The following is a 16596-nucleotide window of genomic DNA, read 5'->3' as shown; positions in this document are numbered from 1 at the left end:
TTCCCCTGAATAGAAGTGAAATCTGTGCAATAGTTGGCAGAGACAGGTTCAATGGTGTGAATTTGCTTACTGCAGAAGCACACTAATTTTATGTATTAGATTAGAAGAAAATAAGAACAGATAAGAAGAAGATGTAAGAAATTGAGACATCTCTGCTTTGAGACAGACAGAGGGTTTGTTTAAGTAATTAACAGAAGTTGGGACACCTGTGCAAATTGTTTGCTTCAACTTGCCAGGCTTAATGTACTCTAATTGCTACAGAACATCTGTTGGTTGTAACCTATTAGTTGTTCCCTGAAGAAGGCCCATTTGTAATACAGTATGTATGTATTGTGATATTTCCTCCTTTTTCAGTTTCTGCTAAACTAAACTTTATATTTAAACCTCTGGCAGTTTACCACTTACCCTTTCACCATTTTAGGTCATTCATTGCGTTTCAATTGATTACATTTGAAGAGAAAGTGAAAAAACTGAAAAGCTTTTGACAGGCAGATGTGTGTTGTATTTAAAAAAATCCTGGGACGAAACAAGACTTTTTCAGAGAGACAATTTACGTCCTGCGAGACGAGACTTTGTGCCAAGATCTTTAACCATGCCCACAGTCCACTTACCTCTCATTCGTGTGAATGGTATTGTCAGACACAATTCCTGTGCTCTCAACTATTATAAGTTTTTACATTTTCCTCATTTTAATACAAGTCATACAATCTATTTGTTTTCTTCGATGTAATTCTTTTCTGGACAATAATTTTATACGTTCTAGATTAAATGTTAATGACTAAGCGAAGAAGAAAGGGCAGCGCGTCGAAAAGAGGCCTAAAAGCGTTGGAGAGAATAAAAAAAAACCAATAATAATAAGTGCAAATCCGTAAAATAAGGAAATTTATTATCAGCCAGGACCAAGTGGAACTGAACACCTAACAGGTCCAAGCTGGGGCGGAAATAAAACACAAAGAGTAGAAGACAAAGTAGAACGTTGTAAAGAGGTTCAAAAACGTTGCTGCGATACACATGCAGAGCAGGTTAGAAATTATGAAAGTACTAAAATTCAAAAGTCTCAAAAAACTGATAGTAAAGATCGAATTAGCGCTAACAAATGGAAATTATTGCTCGGTGAAATAATGGAACAGCGAAAAGAGATTGAATATATAGACATAGGTGATATGACAGAAGTATGTAGATATTGTAGATATTTAAAGTGTAAGTTGGAGACTTGTAGATCATCTAATTTGTGGTGCCATCAGGGAAAAGTAGTGTTACTTCCCAATGAAAAGGCATATCCACGAGAAATAAAAGGTTCGTTATTTAGGTGAAAGTGAAATCCACAAATACTACAGGCAAAATATCCGAATCTACAATAATCTTTTCGTGTTTGCATCATTCAATGCTCAAAATGTAGATTATACACGATTCAGGATCATACGCTATAAGAATCTGTGGTCCCGCAACAACTACAACAAGTTTAATTTCAAAGAAACCACAATTCGATTTGGTTTATATTTATGATCACAGAGAAGCAATGCAACATAGAATCGAAATAGTTAAACAATCAGACGTATTAGAAATTCTACAGCCAATAATGGATACAAATGCATACGTCCAAAAGTATCGCACTTTACACAAAATTTATCTGAAAAACACAATCCAAGACAAAAAGTTTTCTTGGATTTCTATATGAATCTGAAAGATCAAGCTCACATATATAATAAACCAACATGTGATGAATTGTCAGCGATAATAGTTTCAAAAGACGGAGACATCAAAGACAGTTGATATTCGTGTTTATCCAAAAGCATAGCACGATTCATTGCAATTGGAAGATCTGGGAAATGACTAGAGTGTAGGGCCCGCATGGGGGTTGGTGAGCCAAGTGAGCAGGGGACAGAGCCCCCTAGTGCATGTATGTATATATATATATATATGTGTTCCGAGAAGATCACGTATTGAGCCAAGATTTTTTTATTATTATTATATTATATATATATATATATATATATATATATATATATATATATATATATATATATAATATAATAAAAAAATCTTGGGTCAATACGTGATGTTCTCAGAAGACACATTGACATCCCACGAGAGACACTTTAATGTCATGTGAGACAAGGCAGTGAGACAAAAGGACAGCTGCTGTACAGGCTTTTAAATGATCGATGTGCAGTGCGACAAACAGAACACGCAGCAGCAGAAAGCCAGCAGCTGATCTGTCCCCCTAATATATATATATATATATATATATATATATATTGTCGCAGTAGAGGCTTTTATTGTCCTCTTGAACCCTCAGGTACGACGCCAAACACCAGGTAAAAGTCCAAGACTTCTTTATTTTATAATAATAACGTGCACAAAGCACCCTCCACTCCACACTATATATAAAATAATCAATACTCCTCTCTCTATAATCACAATACCAATCCTCCTCTCCCAGACACTTCGCCACCCTACCTCCCAGCTCTGCTCAGTGTCTGGGCTTTCCCAGAGTTCTTTTATACCCCCTGACCCGGAGGTGTTCCTGCCCAACAGTCCACAAGTCCTTATTACTTCCGGGTCAGGGTAACAGTCCTTTTCTTCAGCCTGGAAGTACGTCATTTCTCCTGTTTATGTGACCAGGACGTACTTCCAGGTTATAGGGCACATAACAGTTCGACAGCCTCCCTACAGCGACTCCTGGCGGCCCCCATGGTGTCCAGCAGGGCTGTGCATACAAACTACAAAGTCCATGAGGCCCTGCTGGAATTCGGGGAACTTCCATGCTGTTGGGAGAGCTCCACCTGACAGCCTGGGGGTGAGGGCCGGAATATTCAGCCGGCCATCCACTATATATATATATATATATATATATATATATATATATATATATATAAAAAGTAGAGAGCGCTGTGAACAAAAGGTGCATTTTTTTAATATATAAACATATTGCACTCTACAGCTGCCATTGTATCCTGTCCCTCAATTTCACGGAATCCTGCAGCTAGGATTAAAGCCAGCAAATGTATTATAAAGTTATTTCTGTGAATTTCATTTTAAATAGAAAGAAAAGCCTGTGTGTGTTGTCTCCTAATTCACAAAGGAAAAGATTAGCTATATATTTAACTAAACGTCTTTACAATAAAATCGAATTCTGTAGCTTCCTAAAGCACTACACTCGTTAATAATTTATTTCATTTATCAGTGGCTCTCTATATGAAGAAAAACTAAACATTTGTGTGAAGTTTGCCCTTAACAACTTTCCAACTTTGTTCATGTATTCTAGGTGAAGTATTAATTTTAAAGGAACAACCTGGATCCACTGTACATATTCTTTACATAATGTTAAGAACTTCAGTCATGTCACTTCTTAACTTCTGTTTGTTTAAAATGAAACAGTTCAATGTTAGTTAAAGTGAAAGCCAATAGCTACAGCAGCCCCCCAGGACTGAACATGAGAGCCAGTGTGCTAAATTATTCAGTAAGTATGCAGTAAGTAAAAGACAGAATTCACATTTCTTCCTAATCATATGAAGCAAGCCAAAAAGAACTACCAGCATGCGTTCTCCATAAAGTGCAGAAAAAGGTAACATGATGCACAGGCAGCATGATAAAGAATTCATATATTACACTCACTTCTGTTCTGGTTATTTTTTATGATACATGTTTTTCATAAACACAGCACTCTCTAATGGTATACTGTGGAATTACTAACTGTGGTGATCAGATTTATCTATTTTATTTTTCTTCCAGATTCAAGATATTAAGGTTTTTGTAATGGATTTATGGATGTAAAATATTTTTTCCAGTTGGGGGGGGGGAAACAAACCACAAAATACAACAGCGTGTTTACAGGACACTACTGCTTTCTGTGAACAGTATGCTAACAAAAGAGCAGAAATTCAGAATTAATACTATTCAGATTAGTGGTAGTAAATTGTTTTTAGATGCAATTCTATCTCTTTAAAGGCATTTTCGAAAACAACCATGTACCAACATCACTATAGAAGGCTGTATTGTTGATACAGACTTGAGTTAATTCAAGAAGTTATCTACTACACATTCAGAGCTTCAATATGAAGAAAACATCACAAAATAAAGAGGAGGGCTTTCTTAAAATCTAAACCTAATAATACGCACAGTCAGAATATTAAAACCTTTGAAATTTTGCTACCAACTGAATTAATAACACATCTGATGATAGGTCATTAAGACTAAAAAAAATGCACACAAAAAGATGCCAACTTTTGTACAAACAACAATTTGTATTAATTTTAAACAAAACTGTAAAAATGCAACATTTATATAAAAACAGATACAGTAATCTCTGAACTATACTGAATACGTGCATAGGCAAGAAAAACTGTTGCCAAGAAATCAGTTTTGTGTTTTTATATACAGAAAAGTGACATTATTAGGACAAATCTGACAATGTAATGTTATACCTTAACAGATCCATAAGTGAGCAATGTCTGCATCTGTAAACCACCATTTCTGGCCCTGGGAGTAGGGAGTCAGGGATTTGGTTATTCTTTTTCATTTTAATCTTAGAAAATTGACTCTTATTTTGCATGGATTTATACTCCTTGTGTGCATCTTCCTGCTAATCTCTAGGTTGAAACAGATTTACAAAGATACTATGGTGACAGAGTGAACATTTTTAGTGATGTGAAAAGCACTACCAACTAATACTGCATATTAGCATTCACAGCACACTAACCTTAAAGTAAAACACATTCTTATACAAATTGTGTTACATGTGTCTAATTCCGCTAATGTTTTAAAAGTGTGAAATCCCAGAAATCATTTTTTTTATGACATGATACTGAAATGAAAAAAGCAGAATGGATTTCTATTGTAAAAGCTATTTCTGGAATATAAACAAAGCTGAAATTTTCTGTCACATTTTACATACTAAACGAATAAGGAAAAATATCAACCTTTCCATTGATTCTACTTAGACAACAGATAATTATCTTAAAAAGTAAACGAGGAGCAATATTTAAGCACTATGCTTACACAAAAATGTAGTCTGGAAGTAGTAAAATGGTTTAAATTAAAGCATATGTATACCAAGTCCAAGTACTGATCTACTCACATAATATACCTTATATCTGGGAGAATTTTGGAATTCTTTCAACAAAACTTTGGCATTCTTGCACAATGTCCCAGGTTGCTTCTTGAAAAGCATCCACAGCTGCTAAGATAACCCCTCACTATCTGTTACATTGTACTGAATGCAGTGTTTTCACAATAATGCATGGTTGGATAAATGAACACTAAGCAAAAAAGTATATGCAAAGTCTAATTGTTTGCATTAACTTCATGCTGTCTTAACAAGTAAAATAATTTAGTATATAACACTGTACAGATCTGCACTGCTGTAGTTTGAACTGGTTACTCGAACTTCATAATGTTCACAACATCCTTTTCATTAAGGTTGACTTTTGTAATTACTGCTTTTTGCAAATTTTTATCACAGTAAAAGGTAAATTTGAAACTGTGAAGTATATGTCAGAATCACCGAATCCTGGACAGACAGGTTAAAGCCCATGTTTAATGTTCACTGAGCCTTCTTATCACTCTTTTCCTCTACCTGATTCTGTAAAGGAAGAGACAAGAAATAAAAAGCATAAACCATTACATATCACTAAATAAGTAAGTAAAACGTATTAAGTATATGCACAGCATATTTTCTATTTCACTATATACATAAACATATTACAAAACATAATCTAGTAAAAGATTACCTGTAGCTTTGCATATTCCACCAAGAGTCGATCATATTCTCTAGTGATGTTATGAGTTTCCATTCGTATTACCTCTGAATCAGCTGTTGATTTTTTTAGGGCTGCAAAGATTAAACAAGTACCTATGTATCAATAAATGTACAAGTAAATGCCAGTGTGTATGTACGGTTTCAAAAGAAATGGCTTCAGGATTACAAATTTGTAAAATCGTAAGTTCAAGCCTCATTTTACCAATAACCCTACATTTACTCAATTATGTTAATGCAAAGGCATTAAGTCCAACAACTGCTTTAATATGCACAGTACCTTAAACACAAAGTAGCTTCAGTAATAGAAAATCTTGATTCAAAACCATTCATCTGTTAAATTCCTACATATTTGGAGCAGCAAAATGGTGTCAGAATTAGAAACCACCCTCTAATAACGTTCTGAAATGCATCTAATCCAATTCAGGGTAGCAGTCTATTCCAGGAACAATGGAAGGAAAAACCTCTGGACAGGGTGCTAAGATCACTCATGCCTGTCAACTGTCAATTAAGTTGTCTCACTGAAGCCAGGTATGTATACAGGTGCTGGTCATAAAATTAGAATATCATGACAAAGTTGATTTATTTCAGTAATTCCATTCAAAAAGTGAAACTTGTATATTAGATTCATTCATTACACACATACTGATGTATTTCAGATGTTTATTTCTTTTGATGTTGATGATTATAACTGACAACTAATTAAAGTTCCAAATTCAGTATCTCGGAAAATTAGAATATTGTGAAAAGGTTCAATATTGAAGACACCTGGTGCCACACTCAAATCAGCTAATTAACTCAAAACACCTGCAAAAGCCTTTAAATGGTCTCTCAGTCTAGTTCTGTAGGCTACACAATCATGGGGAAGACTGCTGACTTGACAGTTGTCCAAAAGACAACAATTGACACCTTGCACAAGGAGGGCAAGACACAAAAGGTCATTGCTAAAGAGGCTGGCTGTTCACAGAGCTCTGTGTCCAAGCACATTAATAGAGAGGCGAAGGGAAGGACAAGATGTGGTAGAAAAAAGTGTACAAGCAATAGGGATAACCGCACCCTGGAGAGGATTGTGAAACAAAACCCATTCAAAAATGTGGGGGAGATTCACAAAGAGTGGACTGCAGCTGGAGTCAGTGCTTCAAGAACCACCACACACAGACGTATGCAAGACATGGGTTTCAGCTTTCGCATTCCTTGTGTCAAGCCACTCTTGAACAAGAGACAGCGTCAGAAGCGTCCCGCCTGCTGAGTGGTCCAAAGTTGTGTTCTCTTATGAAAGTAAATTTTCCATTTCCTTTGGAAATCAAGGTCCCAGAGTCTGGAGGAAGAGAGGAGAGGCACAGAATCCACGTTGCTTGAGGTCCAGTGTAAAGTTTCCACAGTAAGTGATGGTTTGGGGTGCCATGTCATCTGCTGGTGTTGGTCCATTGTGTTTTCTGAGGTCCAAGGTCAACGCAGCCGTCTACCAGGAAGTTTTAGAGCACTTCATGCTTCCTGCTGCTGACGAACTTTATGGAGATGCAGATTTCATTTTCCAACAGGACCTGGCACCTGCACACAGTGACAAAACTACCGGTACCTGGTTTAAGGACTATGGTATCCCTGTTCTTGATTGGCCAGCAAACTCGCCTGACCTTAACCCCATAGAAAATCTATGGGGTATTGTGAAGAGGAAGATGCAATGCACCAGATCCAACAATTCAGAAGAGCTGAAGGCCACTATCAGAGCAACATGGGCTCTCATAACACCTGAGTAGTGCCACAGACTGATCGACTCCATGCCACGCCGCATTGCTGCAGTAATCCAGGCCAAAGGAGCCCCAACTAAATATTGAGTGCTGTACATGCTCATACTTTTCATGTTCATACCTTTCAGTTGGCCAACATTTCTAAAAATCCTATTTTTGCATTGGTCTTAATTGATATTCTAATTTTCTGAGATACTGAATTTGGGACTTTCATTAGTTGTCAGTTATAATCATCAACATTAAAAGAAATAAACATTTGAAATACATCAGTCTGTGTGTAATGAATGAATCTAATATACAAGTTTCACTTTTTGAATGGAATTACTGAAATAAATCAACTTTGTCATGATATTCTAATTTTATGACCAACACCTGTACATGTACGTCTGGTAGGAACAATAAGCTGTCTTACTGAGTTGTCACATTTCTAAACCAATCCATTGCCTCTTGAAGGTGGCACTCAAGGTAGGGGCAGTGATTTTTAACAGCAAAGATTAGAGGTGCTCTCATTAACCGGTTCCGAAAGACAGCAAGCTTCTGTTTATGATGAACTGTCTACAGTCAAACAAACAATCTCCTAAAAAAAAAAACTAATAGACATATAAATGTGTGTCATGTGTGGAAGGAACACATTACACGCTTTAAAAATAAATATAACCTGTTCTAAAAAAAACAAACTAATGCAAAGGAAAAACCTTTCTTAGCATCAGTTTATACATTGGCATTCAACGGCATCAATTTAAGGATACATTGCTGCAGGTGGTGTGTGTGCTCTCTGTTGTTCAGTGTTGCGATGATAATGTAAGAGTCGATGTAACCTTGAACGAACTGGCAGCTATGCTTGTAAAAAAATGAGCAAAATGTAAATTTGAAGTAAACGAAGAACCACAAGTGATACAGATTTCAGTACTCAAAACACCTGAATCAACAAATCAGCATAACGACATGAGTAAAGCATGGATAAGGCCACACATCTAAACAAGTAACTAAGGAAATTTAACATTACTGTCTAATTGGAAATGCAAGTATGCCATGACAGAATAGCCTTGACGTTTTACAACGTTATATATCAATAGAGCACTATGCTTATCTAAACTCTATTTGCTATTGTTATCCCATAAAGTGATGCAATACTTAAAATGACAGAAATTTACAGCAGACAAGAGGAATTTCTCAAATGTGTGGATCCAAGTAGCTGCAGTGGTCTAGGTGTGTGTCTGTGTCTGTCTATCTCTACTGTTTCAGTGCTCATTACAATGAGCAAATTAATAATTAAGCTTCAGTTACCTAATGCTACTGAGCTCCTGAAGAGATAACACCAATTTTAGTCTTTTATGTTCTCTCAGCATCAAGTCTTTTCTTCAGTGTTGTTTGTTAACCCCTGAAAACCCAATGGAGTTTTAAAATGCACAGACTGGAGAAATTGGGGGAGGGTGTTTTAGGAAGAAGCTTTGTGGGTGTAAGCCTTTGCCGCACAGAATTTTGCTGCTATTCACTACACAATTTTTAATACGTTATCCCAAGACATATATTCTTATAATTGATGGTACACCAACCTAATGACTTGTGGACAGAAACTGTCCCTGAATATACTGGTACAAGTGATGATGGTTCTGTACAATCTGACAATAGGAAGAAGCAAGAAAAGCAGCTGGGCAAGATGGCTAACATCTTTAATTATCCTGTTTGCCTAAGGCAGCAAGTGTTTTTTTATTTATCCTGAATGGAAGGTAGCAGAGTGCCAGTCATATTATTTGCTGCATTTACCATCCTCTGTAGTGCTTTATAGTCTTGAGCCTTGAGGAGGGTTCAACATACTACCCTATGGTTGTGGGTCAGTGGTAAAAGATGTGATGCTGCCACTCCACTCATTAGATAAACATGTATATATATAATTCACTAAGCCGCCGACAAGTAGACACCCATGGAAAGCACGCAAGACTGCCATGCCCACCAACTCTAAGACCATTGGATACGACAACTTGCAGAGCCACGGCCACCAACTCGGACACGACGCCTCGGAAAACACGCCGTCATTTATGTTCGCCTGTGCTACAGTCCACATGCACCTCTGAGTCACGTTGACTTTTCGGTTACGACGCACAACCGCGTGCACCATCGCAAACTGTTTTACACGGTACATACAGTAATTCGCATCCGCAACAAACATGCGTCTTCTTAGATGGTCCTGCTAGAACACGGAAAACGTTTCCCCGCCCACCAACACTCTTTATTCCCCGGCCCGCATCCACCGCATCTGTGACAAACATGCGTCTTCTTAGATGGTCCTGCAGGAACACGGGCAACGTTTCCCCGCCCACCAACACTCCTTATTCCCCGGCCCGCGTCCACCCTCGCTCTCTAGGCATTCACACTGCCTGCTCATGTGCCCAGACGCAACAACTCACCGACCACCCCGTAAGTCGCTTTCGTCTGTGCTAGGAGTCCACATGCACCTCTGAGCCACGTTGACTTTTCATTATTCTTTTCGGTTACGACTAGGGGTGGGCGGTATGACCAAAATTCTATATCACGGTATTTTTCTAAATTATCCCGGTTTCACGGTATTGGACGGTATTTTTTTCCCCATGCATGAGTGAATGTTAACCACATTTTCCACTGCAATTACTGCAGTAGACTGGCTAAGAATAACCTATTCCACTGTTATGAGAATTGTACATTGTACAAAAAAACATTTTAATGTGCACACAAGTATTAATACAGGTTTGCATGGCCCCATAAAGTAATTTTCAAGGGGGTGACACTAATGAAGAGAAGGAATCACATTGCATGACAGCTGCAGTCAAAATATAGAACCTTTTTATTGAACAAATTTTGCAAAAACTTAAACTATGATTTTGACAACATATTTTCAACCATCCAAAGAGGCATTTAGACTTAGTAAAATATCCAGAGGTGCTTGTCAAAACTTGTATTGCACTGAACATGTCTTAGAAAAGTAATCAATAGTAAATATTTTTTGTGAACCAACTACACTTTAACAATCTCTGTTAACTATCTCTGTCCACTGACACGTTAAAGTGACTTTTTCAACAACTTTACCATCAATAAACTGCATAATATTTAAACTAATAAATAATAACAATAAAATAAATAATAGTATTATTACTGATAGCTGCACTATTACTTCAAGCCCAGGTGCATTACACAGTATTCACCAAATTAAAATAAAATAAAATAAAATAAAACAAGTACAACTTTGTAATGACATCCTTAACAACTGTACCATCATTTAGGCAAACTGCATTAATATGGACCTTGCTTCAAGCTAAGCTATATACATAAATAAAATAACTGCAACTTGCATTTACTGTATAATGCTATTTGTGGTATAGCCCTACGGAAGTGCATTAGGGCCACGGTGAAGAAAAAAAAAATACAGTAAAGAGGGAAGAAAAAAAACAAACTACCGGTATATGTCAAGAATAAAGTCAACATGCTGACTTTATTCTTGACATTTCCACTTTAATTTTGACGCTTATGTCAAGATTAAAGTCAACATTTCCACTTTATTTTCATAGTTTACTTCATAATTAAAGTAGAATGTCATAAACTAAACTTCATCCTAAAATCAATGTTTAATTTACTTGATTTTCTCAAACCCCGTCGTAAGTTAATGCAGCACATTAAATGCTTTGTGTTGTGTTCCCCGACCCAGTTGTTAATCACTATGCTTCTTAAACTGACTTCCTATGCACTAAGAGGAGGCAGCAATCTCCGCACAGAATCCATTCATTTCATGGTATTCCTGCTCTCTAAAAATTTAGAATGCTAAGATAAATACTTAATATCATTTTCATGATGAAATGCATTAAAGCAGGTATTAAATAAGCACGGTAGTGAGGTGGTAGTGCTGCTCCCTGGCAGTAAGGGGTTCCCAGGTGTACGTTCAGTGTAGAGACCTTTATGGCAGGTGTGACAAGGCTCCAAAAAACTGGATGTATGAATGGGTATCGCACAGGTTTAACTTAAATATTGTGTAAATGTTGGGTTTGTGATCTGGTGGTCGGAGACACGAACACAGAATTCAATGCATGTTCTTCTGAGCGGGCTTTCTTTATTGCACGCGTGCTGTCTCTATCTGACGTACTAAAACCCCAGTTCCTATTCGTCCTTTTTCTTTCTCCACATAACCAATCACTACACGATAAACGTCTTTGTGAAATTAAAACTAGTTATAAACTTAGCCCACGGAGTGTTCAGAACTTTAAAAATATCTTCGTTATACATGTTTAATTATGCCATCCATTCAGAGTTGCGCCCATCTCTGAACGAGTCGCTAGCACATCGAAGGATGAATACAAGCAAAACATACACTAGCAGGGTCAATATAGCACAACAAAACCCCACATCCTACATGACTTTGAAAGGAAACTGAAGCGCCGAGTAAACCCACCAGAAAAACATGCAAATACAAGGCAGGCACGCCGCCGTGCCCCCATATGATTAATGCATGCTTTAATGCATCTCACCATGAAATTTATATTAAGTATTTATTTTAGCATTCTAAATGTTCAGAGAGAAGGAAGATCATAAAGTGAATGTATTCTGTGCGGCGATCGCTGCCGGCGCCTCCTCTTAGTGTAAGAAGAAGTCAGTTTAAGAATCACTTAACACAAAGCATTTAATGTGCTATGTAATTAATTAATTATAATAAATAATTATGCGTGAGATTGAGTATTAACAGGTCTGTGATGCCCTTGGATGTCCCGTACTGCACGCACGCTACACTGAATGGATCAACGTGTGTCTACCCGGCGCAGAGAGGCGTGGGTAAGCCGTTGAACGCCATTCGTGCTGGAAACCGGGGCTTGCATTTGTTCCCCACGAACGAGGAATTCCCAGTAAGTGAGGGTCATATGCTCGCACTGATTACGTCCCTGCCCTTTGTACTATCCCCCCACCAATCCCCCCCCCCCAGCTACTTTCATGGTAGGGTGACACAAAACACGGCGTCAATCCAGCTGTAAGCCACGTTGACTGTTCATTTGCCTTCCATGGCCACCGCTTCAAATTTACTTCATGGAAACAACACTTCTTTCAATGTTATACAGATTTCTGCATCAGGTAACTGCACGCGCGCTACACTGAATGGATCAACGTGTGTCTACCCGGCGCAGAGAGGCGTGGGTAAGCCGTTGAACCCCATTCGTGCTGGAAACCGGGGCTTGCAATTGTTCCCCATGAACGAGGAATTCCCAGTAAGTGCGGGTCATACGCTTGCACTGATTACATCTCTGCCCTTTGTACACACCCCCCAATCACTACTACCATAGTCGGGTGACTTGGTGGATTATATATAGAAAAGCAGCCAGAACCGCAAAGAACAATGAAAAGTCTACATGACTCACAGGTGCATGTGGACTGTGCAAAGACGAAAATGACTCAGGTGACGAGTTGGTGGTGGGCACATGAGCAGGCAGTGCATACTGAACAAGAAATCAGGAGACTAGCAGGACGGAGGGGGCGGAATGGGCATCCTTCCCCTCTCCTCCCGTTCCGCCCTCCGCGCCCGAGCGCCGTCCACCCCCGTCCCTCGCTCTGGGAGGAGAAGGCGTGACGGCGGTCCTCCAGTTTTCAGTCACGGACAATTGTATGTTGGTTCGTACCGTGCATTGTTACAATGTTACTTTTCTTGGTGGTTTATTAAATTACGGATTTTTCAAATGTTAATTTTTTTCCCTGTGCTTAAAAATCATTAAAAAAGCGGCCTGATTATGCGGCGTATGGTACGCCGCGGGTTGGCTAGTTATTAATAATAAAGGGAAACTTAGAGGTCTATTGGAGAGTCCAAAATCTAATTGCAGAGGGTGGCACCATGTCCTAAACTGAAAAGTTTGATGATTAGCTGTGACAGTACAACAGTATCAAATGCTGATCTGTAGTCTATGAACAGGACTCTGACTTACTGGTATTATTATCCGCATGTGCCAGGATGGCATGAAGTGCAAAGGTTATGGCATCCTCTGTGGACAAGTTGTGATAATGCAAACTGGACGTGATATGTCCCAGCTCCAGCCTCCCAACGCACTACACCATGATTGGAGTCTACAGTCATTCAAACAGTCTACTTCTGTTTTCTTAGGCACCAGGATAATTTTATTTGTGAGGGAAGTAAGGGAGTACAGACTTTCTCAGTGAAATATTAAAGTTATTACTGAAGAGTCAGCTAATTGGTTACTACTGGTTTTTAAAACACTGAACTTCCATCTAGACAGGATGCTTTACAGACTTTAACTCGGTTAGAAATGCTCCACAGAAACAAGCAGAAGAATGGTGATGATGCACACAATCTAATGGTGGACAGTTTGTAAAAGCAATCAAAATGGGTAAAAAAAGCAATCAAGTTGATCTGTAAAGGAAAATACTTTATTGGACTTTAATTTGTAGTCCATAAAAATTCTTAATACCAGCCAAAATTTGTACAAATTACTATAGCTGCTAAATTCTGTCACTAGCTTTCTCCCATACAGAAGTTTAGCCAGTCTGATTTCTTTTCCGCATTCATATTTGCTTTTCTTATACGTTTCCATATTATTGTTATTAAATGCATTACTGAATGCTTCGGTAGATGTCTGTTGTCAGTAGTGACTTAAGTTTCTTTTGCAGATTTTTTCATAGGCACACGGTTGTCAACACATTTTTTGATGAATCCCATTATAATATCTGCATACTCATCCAGATCTGATGAGCAGTCTCAGTTTACACAACCAAATCAGTCCTGTAGTTTATCCTGTGCTTGTTTAGTCCTCCACTGTTCCTTTTTTCTTGTTTCAGACTCTGCTTATAAGCTGGCAGCAGTAGTGCTGAGTTAGGGACACAGTATGGAGCAGTATGCATCTTTTATTGGGGTGTAGCAGTGATCTAGAATATTAGCAGTCCTTTTGGGACATGTGACATGCTGGTAATATTTAGGGTAAATATTCCTTAAAAATGCCTTGTTGTTCCCGAGCAACAGCAAATAATCTGTCAGGATGTATACATTCGTAATCTGTAATAATTTTGTATGGGTTGTTCATTGCATTGTTCATGTTGGCTTGTGGCAGAAAATACACAACAAATAGAAAAACACCAGAGAACTTAATGAAAAGATAAAATGGACAGCTTGTACTATTAAACATTTGGGATTAAAACACAAAATTGTTTTCTTATTTTGAGAAATGTCTATGGACAGGGAAATCAGTCCTTTCCAGTGCAGTCCTTACTGTTTTGGGATTACAGCATAAACTGCTTAAGGTATTATAACATGTGGCCTGAAACTAAGTGCAGTAAACAGGGTGGCAAAATCTCAAATTAGTGTTTTTGATATGAAATTCAGCAATGTAAACCCACACATTCGCAAGAAAAGGACATTGTGGCTAGTAATGTTTAATTTCCTGTATATTTATAATAAAAAAATGTCAATGCCTAGTATTAATATATACATAATATGTACATAACCAATAATACAGTAGTTTAATGAAGGAAAAAAATAACTTAGTTTTAAGTATCTATGTGACAATTATTAATCAAACAGAACTCAGTACTTGTTTAAGTACCTTTAATGTTTTTTCCTTTTTTTTGCAAATCACTTCCCAGTATCACATAATGAAGGAGTGAAAAGATGGAGGCCTGAATTTAATAAATAACAAATCTGTTAGGCATTAATTGACTTGTTCTACAGCGAGTTTACCTTCATCACTACACATCCCACTGCAAAAGTAGGATAAACTCTGAGACACACACAGTTTACATTATTAACAAAAACAAAAATACACATTAACTCATTCCCACTTAGTAATATTATTAGGTTAGATCTATTAGGATATATAGTAGCATTGCTGAATCTTCAACTTATTCCTAACCTACAGGTAAAACTACGTCAACTCTTCCCGGTAACACATTTTATTCTACCCATGGAAATGGAAACTATCATGTAACAAGCAATTAGAAATGATACCAAACAGACAATTAACTTTCTTACGAATTATGTACCTTGTGATGTTTTCTCCAGTTCAGTCTTAAGCTCCTCTACTTCATTTTTCATCATGTTGTGTTCTGCCACAAAGTTTGTGTCTCTTACTGTGACTTTTCCAATTTCTAAAGTCTTTACCAAGGAGAGAAAAAAAAAAAAAACATGCTGTGAAGAAACTTAAAAATTTAGAAACTGACTGTACCAGCTTATTAATTTAAAAAAGTATCCTAATGCAGCCAATGCAGAAAGAATACAGGTTCTTAACAATGTATTCACATTTAAAGCTAGCAACTAGTAAAGGTCAGACATGTTACTAGAAGGCAAATATAGTGCCCTCCATAATGTTTCGGACAAAGACACATTTTCCTTGATTTACCACTCTGCTATATTGTTTAAAATTACAAATCAAATGATTCGGATGTGATTAAAGTACATATTGCAGACTTTAATTTAAGGGTATTTGCATACATTTCAGCCACAAAATGTAGAAATTACAACATTGTTTTATATATATAAAAAAAAGTTTGCACCATGTGAATTTTTAACTCTTGTGAAATGCTGCAGCATGTAAATAAAGTTAACCAAACTGATGCCTATTAACACTTGACAAAACTGTAGTACGTACCTTTCTTAAATATTCATTTTCCTCCTTGTATTTTTTGATGGCTTCTTCAGACATCTCAGCTTGAGTCTTTAAAACATGTCTGGTCTCTTGTGTATTTGCTAAGAGTGTGATAAGAGTCACAACACGCCTAAGCATCCTAAATAATGGAACAGTTATAACAAAAATATCAATATCAGTTGGATTTTTTAAATGAATTTAGAAAACAAATATCCACTAACAGCATCCAAAATTGAATACCTTCACATTTCAACCTCACACAACAATTTATGCACAGTTTCTGAATGGTTGAAGCTATTTTCCTAACAATGTAAAACAGTACTATATACAATTAAGTGATAAAAAACTGAAATCAATTATCCACTAGTAAACAGAAGATGGTGGTCAAGATTGTCTTTAAAATTCTCCCTGGTAGAGGTTTTCTCCTGGCATGTTGGATCAATCAGAAACTGAACAATTCTTAAAGTGAGTTCTGGGCTAATTCACTCCATAA

At 37.3% G+C, this 16596-nt stretch overlaps 1 protein-coding gene across 2 annotated transcripts in view; it reads right to left on the bottom strand.

Moving 5' to 3' along the window:
- Positions 1–4713: 4713 nt before the first annotated feature.
- bcap29 (B cell receptor associated protein 29) overlaps positions 4714–16596 on the bottom strand; it is a 33637-nt gene continuing 21754 nt past the window's right edge. For both annotated transcript variants that reach the window (XM_028813021.2, XM_028813029.2), the window contains exons 5-8: positions 16107–16242; positions 15502–15613; positions 5733–5833; positions 4714–5584 (exon numbers count right to left, since the gene is read on the bottom strand). In XM_028813021.2, coding sequence (XP_028668854.1) covers positions 5546–5584; positions 5733–5833; positions 15502–15613; positions 16107–16242 — 388 coding nt within the window. In that variant the 3' untranslated portion in view covers positions 4714–5545. The remainder of the gene's footprint in view (positions 5585–5732; positions 5834–15501; positions 15614–16106; positions 16243–16596) is intronic.

The sequence above is a fragment of the Erpetoichthys calabaricus genome, chromosome 1, assembly GCF_900747795.2.
Source record: "Erpetoichthys calabaricus chromosome 1, fErpCal1.3, whole genome shotgun sequence".
Lineage (NCBI taxonomy): Eukaryota > Metazoa > Chordata > Cladistia > Polypteriformes > Polypteridae > Erpetoichthys > Erpetoichthys calabaricus.
Note: the sequence above shows the minus strand (reverse complement) of the source record. Positions and strands in the feature narration are given on the sequence as shown.